This window comes from Cannabis sativa, chromosome 6 (genome assembly GCF_029168945.1).
Source record: "Cannabis sativa cultivar Pink pepper isolate KNU-18-1 chromosome 6, ASM2916894v1, whole genome shotgun sequence".
NCBI lineage: Eukaryota > Viridiplantae > Streptophyta > Magnoliopsida > Rosales > Cannabaceae > Cannabis > Cannabis sativa.
Genome location: NC_083606.1, coordinates 13,331,497 through 13,340,129, shown reverse-complemented (window position 1 = coordinate 13,340,129; position 8,633 = coordinate 13,331,497). Strand labels below are relative to the sequence as shown.

General features: G+C 30.1%; 1 protein-coding gene across 6 annotated transcripts; it reads right to left on the bottom strand.

The window, feature by feature from the left end:
* Nucleotides 1-329: 329 nt before the first annotated feature.
* On the bottom strand, nucleotides 330-5,975 carry LOC115725555 (mRNA export factor GLE1). 6 transcript variants are annotated; one of them, XM_030655116.2, is made up of 15 exons: nucleotides 5,717-5,975; nucleotides 5,284-5,451; nucleotides 5,036-5,194; nucleotides 4,722-4,842; nucleotides 4,324-4,472; nucleotides 4,020-4,197; nucleotides 3,646-3,838; nucleotides 3,300-3,454; nucleotides 2,988-3,058; nucleotides 2,730-2,811; nucleotides 1,946-2,020; nucleotides 1,489-1,572; nucleotides 1,213-1,344; nucleotides 955-1,077; nucleotides 330-872 (listed from the first exon to the last, which is right to left on the bottom strand). In XM_030655116.2, coding segments are annotated over exons 1-15 (2,055 nt in total). In that variant the 5' UTR covers nucleotides 5,719-5,975; the 3' UTR covers nucleotides 330-509. The 6 variants fall into 6 exon arrangements, with proteins under 6 accessions (XP_030510976.1, XP_060973073.1, XP_030510975.1 ...); XM_061117090.1 differs by having other exon boundaries at nucleotides 3,300-3,424; XM_030655115.2 differs by having other exon boundaries at nucleotides 3,646-3,844; nucleotides 5,717-5,974.
* Nucleotides 5,976-8,633: the final 2,658 nt, after the last annotated feature.

The following is an 8,633-nucleotide window of genomic DNA, read 5'->3' as shown; positions in this document are numbered from 1 at the left end:
CTCTTCCTCCACCATTCACTGCTGATGTACCTTCTAGAAGCAGCATACATCTTAACAGCTCAAGCAGTTTTCAAAGTACTTCTACTTATGATAAGTTTACTTCAAAGTACTTCTACTTATGATTAGTTTACTGTGTTGTAATGTAAATGGGTTGCTCATGTCTTGTTGTGACAAATTTTATTTGGTGGCCTAGTTTCATACCTGATTGAGGCTGAGTCATCTTTTAATCATGGCCTTCCTTTTTAAAGGAAACACATTTTGTAAATAAGTCTTGATTATCACTCTCTATTACAAGAATTTAGACTAATTATAATAAAGGATTTCATATATTATGTCAGTCTAAAAATTGATGTAGGCTGTATTATAAAAGATGGAATAAATCAAGTTATTGGCAGTGTTTTATAATAATAAAATTAATTGGGTACAAGATAATACAATATTACCGGTAAACACTGCCTAAATAGTATGTAATTTGCATACGTATATATACACAGAGGAATAATCAATCATTAATAATGATCATTGCGTTGATATGAGTATGAGTTTCGGGGATCATTGCGTTGATATGAGTATGAGGTTCGGGGATCATTGCGTTGATAAGAGTATGAGTTTCGGGGATCAGTGTGTTGATATGAGTTTCGGTTATCTGACTCAGGCACACTGACACTCGATAGCGATGACGTCTCCAAGCTTCTTCCTTCTGGCTCTTCAAGAAACTTGTTGTCTTCTATGTAGGACTGAATTTCTGTAATGAGCAAGTTCAAGGCCGGATTTTCCTGAGATCTTAGAGCATTCAAAAAGTTGTCAGAGATAATGCTCAAAATCTTTCTGAACTGGGATTTGTATCTTTTGAAGAGAGCATATCCTGCCATCTGTTCAAGTTAACAAATTTTAGAGGGTGTTCCTGTTTTGTTTCAGAGTAAAAGAAAATGTATTTGGTTTTCGATGACTTACACGCAGGAATGCATTTAGTGCAACAGCAGTATCTCTATTAGCAGGGAGAGTGTTTAAGAATCTTGCAATCCAAGCCCAACCTTCTTTCAACCCATGCGTGTTTTGAAAGCCGTTTATTTCAGTCTAACAACCAAATAACATTTGTTAGCTTTTTTCCAAATAGTGAAACAGAAAAAAGTATGGCAGAGAACTGATTTGATTTGAGCTGCGTGACAATTCAAATTATCAATAATTGGGCGAAAATAAACACTGCCTTACCTGAACCAGAGCGCCGTATAGTTTCATGTATGATTCTACTCGTATTAAATAGTCCTTAACATTCTCAATCTTTCCTTCGTCTTCTCGAAATCCAAGAGTCTTCAGATATGCTTCTTTTGATTCGAATGCTGACTGCAGTATTAAATAATCTTTAATGATTAGGTAGCAAATTATGGCAAATTTTTTTGACCTAGCATACTGTCCTACCTTTGAAACAATAAAGATCCAAATTACCCAAATCCATAATTAACAAAATGATGGCAATTGATCGATCACCTGTGTGTATACTATGTGCTTTGGAACTGTATAGATGCAAGCTTTGTGTAGCTCGGCAAGAATAAGATCCATAAGATGTGGAACCTGAAACATTTCACAATTCGCATATCAGGTCGTGTATTTTCTTATGATATTACAAGATATGGAAAAGAAGAAAAACAAACACTAGTATGGTACCAAAATTAATTGAAATGTAAATAAAGAGGAATTCCATCCAAACATTTTCCTTCTTCTTTTTCTTGCTATAATTTTCTATTTGTTATTGGGTCAATTAGTTCCTTCAAGCATTTTTTGCCATCCATTAAAGAACAATTTTGTTTTTATATTTTGTTATTTAAAATTTCTGGTCAGTTGTAGCCTGACTTGTAGCAAAACCAAAACAAAAGGGCACCTGAGACGAAAACACAAGAGAATACAAATGAAGAACACTAACAAAATCACGAACTCTTTTATTTACCTCTGCAGTGACAAGAACAAGGACATAACCACATGCAAAAGCAGAGCTACCAGGTCTTGCATAATGTGAAACAACCTGCAATACCAAAACTTTGTTTCAGTATTTGAATCTGGCATTTATCCAAATATCCACTCCGAGCAAAGCAAGTAAATTGAAATTAAATAGCCACAGTGGCCATATTTAAAGCATCAAATAGAACGCTTAGCAGCTTGCTTGCCTAATGGATGTGATCCTCAAATCAATAGACCAAAAAAAAACAGAGATGGAAGTAAATGGAAAATAGGCAACTCTGATAATTATTGTTACTGATTAAAGAGATAGAACACACTAGAATAATGAGCTCCCAATAGCAAAAGCTCAATTACAATATAATTCTCATGATCCTCTCCTCCTTAACCTATTCCAAATATACTACTCTATTTCATCATATCCAGTACTCAATACTACAATTACACATATACTATGAACTAATTCTATTATTTAACCACTTTACCCCGCATTCTAGTTGCCTATCACAATGCAATTTTAAACATAAACCACTAAATGAAATGACTACAGAATAACATAGGATCTCCCGAATCCCGACACGATTCCTATATATACAACCGAATAAAATTCAACACGCTGCTCTCAGAAAGTATATCTCTAGCGTTTGATATGAAGAACCAAATATCATATATATGTATGTGAAAAAAGAGACATATTCTCAAATTTTGTTTTCACTCTCTCAATCACCAAATAAAGCAAAGAGATCAGAAGCTGATCCAAAATAAATAAAAAGTACCTTTCTAGCAAATGCTCCAGCAATGATAGATTGAGGGTAAGCAGGATTTTTGAGAATTTTGACAAGTTCTGATGCTTTTTGTCTGCAAAAGGAATGTTACATTAAGTCCAAAATCTTTCCAACATATTATGTAAAACAATTACTCGTTTATGCTAGAAAGAAAACAAAACCACTAGGTAAGTAACATGATAATAAGCCAATTAGATAACTAATTGTTAAATAAAAAGATATAAATTGATGGGCAAAATCCAATCTCACTTGACAACATCATTAGTCCCTGTAATCTGGCTTATCAATTTAGAGATACTCCTTTCATGGCAAACGTAATCCTGAAAAGAAATAGCAATATGTTAGAAAATAAATATTTAACTCATCAAAAGAATTTTGAGAAAAAAAAAAAGAGCATGAGAAATGCTTAAGAAATGACAATCATACATTGCAATAACTGTGGAATGATAAATAAGAAATTTAACATACAGTAACATCCATGTTTACAAAATCCAGTAAAATCTCATTTGAACCAGATTAAGAATTTTACAAGAAATTTGAATAACAAAGTAGGGAGCAAACCTTATTCGTGTTCAATCCCAATGTCTTGCTTTCTTTATCCAAGTCTTCCAATTTTTTTAATCTTTCCCTCTCCAACTTTAGTGCAGCTTCTGCAGCTTTAGTAGTGTCATCTGCCACCAATAGCCCTTTTTTATGCATCAGATAACAGAAAATTTCTGGAGTATTGAAAGCATGCTTCAACTTGGAAATAAAGGAAGAGGGGAATACAAAAGAACTGTTTCCAATACCCAAACGTAGCTGGTCATTATGAAACCTAGGGCTAAGGTAGATTTTTAGATGAATGAACAAATGATTATATCTATAGATCATTACAAGGTTGCTATATATTGCCTGATAGCCAAATTACCTGCTGATGCTGATGTTATCGGTTTTCCAAGTTCAGATTCCTTGGTTTTGGCTTTCATTTGCAGTCCTGAAGCATCTTTCTGAACAGCAGCCTGGCTTGACGCTTCATTGGCCTCCCTTTCAGCAGCCTCTTTTGTTGCTCTTTGTTGAGCTTCCATTGCAGCCCTATTTGCTTCTTCAGCTCTGAGCTTCGCCTGCATCTGAAAATACTTTTAGTCCTAACAGCATAAAACCAAGATAATAATACCAAAGCGCACTAAGATTATATCTAGAAGAATATGTGCATATGACTATACAAGAAAGAATAGAGAAATGTAACAACCATCTTTATGCATCTACCAAAAGAAATGAATAATTTGAGAAAAGGCAACAAACCTCAGCTTCTGCTTTGGCTTTGGCTTTTTCTTGGCGGAGTTTTTCTTCCAGAAGAGCTTTCTCTTTTCTTTTGGCCCCTTCATAAGCCGCATCACTTCTTATTTTCCTTTCTTCAATCTGGGACCTCAGTTCATGGTCCCTTTGGATAGCAGTCAAGTGATTATCAAGTGCCTCGGCACTACAGATGATGGCAAGTAATTAGAAAACAGAAATTCCAAATCAGACTTGGAACAAATAAAAAATGCAAAAGCGAGAAGAAACCATTCAAAAAAACAGTATTATAGCAAAGTAATTGCGGTCTTACATTTTTCGTTGATATTGGGTGTCAAGCTTTCTCTCATTTTCAAGCCTTGCTTCTGTATACTTATCAACTCGAAGAAATGCAGAAGCAACCTTGTCATTTTCACTCATCAGATCTGACTCTATTGCAAAGATTTTGTTCCTAATCTCCTCCTGTAATTGAACCAATTAATATTGTCATACCTAAGAAGGGAATTCTATGAACATAAGAAGGAGAAATATTTGCAGGGAAACCCTGGAGCTTGAGCATGTAGCCAAAAGGTATGAGAAAAACTCTTCAAGAGATATGTGCCTTGGTTATTCTTGATACTAGTTTAGTAATTAAACAATTTGCAAATTGCAAGAAAAATAATGCACAAATTCAATAAAAGACAAAACATCATCAGCTAGATAGGTCCAGACCTTGATCCCAAGCTGATGTTCACTGGTTAGGTCCATCAAACATCCTTCCACCAAACCTGTTTCTTCCATCAAGTATGGCTGAATTTCAAGAGCTGACTCATTCTCAGAGTCATCATCATCACTAAGAGATAAACAAGAAAATACGAAGTATTAATAGGAACTAGTGAAATCTCCAACAAACAATGTGATATGGCATAACAGTTAAATAAAGCTTTTAGATGACAGGATATGGATGCAAGACTGAAGACTTCGATTGATACAAACATGGAAAAGTATAAAAAGAAAATCAATCAAGGCCAGTTAAAAATGTATACCTAACATAAAGGTCGTTAAAATTAAACCGATTAGCAGAAAGAGAGCTTTGATCTTGGGCTTCCTCATATGCACTGTCAAAGTCATCCACCTCATCATCGAGGACACGCATTACAAATGGCCTAGAACTTCTCTCTACACTCTTCCCATTTGAAAGTTGACTATACATACACAATTTATAGCTGAAAGGTTAGTAAAAAAAACACATTTGCACCAAGCAATTATCTAAATCACAAACAGACATACTTACTGTGATTGCACTTTCGTGAATGGCATTGGAATTTTGGAAGAGCTACTAAGTTTTGTTTCCAATGCATTAAGTTCTGTTAAAAGAGCATCAAAGCTCCAATCTGGTTCAGGGTCGGCTGCAATTCCCTCAACATTTTTGGGGCAACGAAGTTCCAACTTAACAGCTCCCCTAAACAAAACCAAATTCATCCCACAAATCAGAAATAACCCATCATATTAACACCCCATTTGCTTATACGATTTAAAAATCGTAAACTTTCAGTCAATTAAAAATGCCAAAATTCATAACTTTGTTCATAGATGATAATCAAAATCCAAACTCACTTAAAAGAAGATGAAAAAAAACAGCACTTTCTCACTATACGAAACTAATATGCAAAAGAAAATTTAAGCAGAATGTGAAATAACAAAAAAGAATCAAGCTTGAAACTTACATTGTGTAAAACTTCAATTAGAAAACCTTCGGTTCCCCAAAATAATAGGGTTTCCACAATCCACTATCTACTCCCTCTCTTCCGTTTGTGGCTCAAAACGCAATCACGAACATCAACTGAGTTAGGGTTTTTGGTTCTTGACCGTTGGAATTGGAAACCCCACACTGAATGAAAGAGGTTGTTCAATAATCTACAAGCAAACACACCACGGTTTAATTCAGCAAAAAAACACACCACGGTTTAAGTTTCTCCCCCTTTTTTTTTTAATTACTCTATTATTATTTTTTTCAATTTTTTTTTTTTAAATTTAAATTGCAACGCTAGTTGTAATAGAAATTTCTACGTAAAATTTCGTATAAATACAAAATATATATATATTTTGAAGTGTAAAAATAAAAAAAAATTCCTCTTTTCGATTAGGAGCTTTATGAAAATCTCACTTGAGGTTTGAGGTTTCACATTCCTACAAAGAAAATTAAATTGTAGCAGTAGGTAATATAACTTGTTAGAGCCTGTTTAATAACTTGATTTTGATGGTACACAATTTGTTATCAGAAAAATAAATATTTTATTTTATTTTTATTTTTATTTATTTGAAATTAAGTCATCTATTAGGGTAGAAATGTAAATTAATTTTATTAGTTAGTTGTATGGGAAGTTTTATTTACCCCATAAAATAATAAATACACCACAATATTAAAAAAAAATATAAACTTAAATAAATTTTAAAAATTACTCTTAATATTTTTTTCAAATTTTTTCCTCCCATTATTTTATGTTAATTTCAATACTTTTTTTTATTTTATTTTCATAAGTTTTTCTAACTCATCTATGTATATTTTTTTATTTTTTTCTAAAAAAAATTTCATATAATTTTTTATTTTAAATTTTTTGTCATAATATTTAAAATATAATTTATTTTTGTATGATAGGTATATTTTTTAAGAATATGAATTAAAAAAAAAAGTTAAAAAAACTTAGTACAATTAAAGATATAAATTTTATAAAAAAATAAAAATTATTAAAATGGGGTGTCTTTAAATATTTTTGGGTGTAAATAAAATTTCACTAGTTGTTTTTGCATCTAATACATATGTATCTTGATAGAAAGAATTTGTATGTTCTAACGTGTTAATAAAAGATAAAAGAAATGTTTCTTTACTTTTTTGCTGAATAAAAAAGAAGATTAAAAGAAGTCTCTTTGTGTTGTATAATAATTGGTATAGCTCCCCACAAAAAATAAATAAATAAAATAAAATAAAAATAATAATTAGTATTTTTAAATTTTACTAATTTGTTTAAAGAAAAATAAATTATTTGTGTCGTATCATATATATACAATAGAACCTCTATTTAAGAATATTCTATTCAAGAATAACCTCTAATTTGTTATAAAAAAAATTAAGTCTCAATTTAGGCCAGTTATAAATAAGAATAACTCTAAATTGTAATTAGTTATACATTTTCTAAGTCCCGTATTAACAAAGTATACCTCTATATAAGAATAATTACATCTTAATAAAATATATACATATGTTTTGTAAATTTATTTACATAAAATTAATAATTTTATTCCAAATTGTAACATATGTATTACCATTATATTTATTGTAAAATAATTCTATTATAATATAGTATTAATAATTATTTATTGTTATTATTGTTACATTGATATTTTTTAGTCTTTTAATTTTTTTTTTCTGGTATAACTCTATTTAGTTATAACCTCTTAATTAGAATATAATTTGTTTGGTCCTAAATCTATTCTTGAATAGAGGTTCTACTATAATAGAATTAGTTAGAGCTGCACATGTTTTGCACGTGCGTTAATTAAAATGTTATTTTAATATAAATATGTTAGAATTTTGAAATAACATAATAATTTTATGAAAAATTCAGTAGGAAGAAATAGAATAATTCACTTAAAATTTACATGAAATTAATAAATTTAATAATAATTAAATTAGCATTTTATTTTTCATAAACTATAGAAAATAATAATATGTGCTTAACAATTTATAATTTTTATTTCACAATATTACAATCAACAAAATCTTGCAAATGGAACAAAGTTAAAATTATAGATAGTAGGGATCAATATTGAGTAACATACAATAAGTGTACATCTTAGTGATTAAAATATATTTTTGAGTAGTATATATGTCCATTAAGGAAAATATCATAGCTATTAATTTTTAGAAAGTTTTTTTATTTTTACACTTCAAAATAATTATTATTTTTTTTTTTACATTTTTACGGAAATTCACATATAGACTCATATAGCAACCAATGAAGCAATTTAAATCGTAACCAAAATTCATATAGAAGCCCACATAGAAACTACCGAAGCAACCCAAACCGTAAATTTGAAAGAAAAAAAGCTAAAAAATAGTATATGGAATAATTCTCCATATACTATTTTTACACTTCAATATATATTTTTTTTGTATTTTTATGGAAATCGACATAGAAACACACATAACAACTAACAGAGCAATCTAAATCGTAACCAAAATCTTTATAGCAACCTATATAAAAACCACTACAGCAACCACTGGAGCAACCCAAACTGTAAATTTAATTAAAAAAATAAATGATATATGGAGTAATTCTCCTAATTTTTATAGATATTTTAGAAAATATGGATCATGTAATTAATAAATAGAAAATAAAATGTGAGTAATAATTTAAAATAGGGTTGGGCATCTAATCCAATCATTTTTCTTTTAATCTGATTCAATCTAATTAATAATTAAATTTTAAAAAATTATCATCTGATCTAATTTAATGAAACCTCAAAATTCAATCTAATATAATTGGATTAGATAAGTTTTTAATTGAATTTTGAGATGTACATTTAATAACTTATCTAATCCAATTAAATCTAACTTTTCACATTTAATCTAATTATAATTAG

Excerpts from the sequence above, each read along its gene's own strand:
- LOC115725555 (XM_030655115.2), bottom strand. Across the intron at positions 4,843-5,035 it reads TTTAACGACCTTTATGTTAG|TGATGATGATGACTCTGAGA; the intron begins GTATACATTTTT and ends TTTATCTCTTAG. Across the intron at positions 2,812-2,987 it reads GGGACTAATGATGTTGTCAA|ACAAAAAGCATCAGAACTTG; the intron begins GTGAGATTGGAT and ends TTCCTTTTGCAG.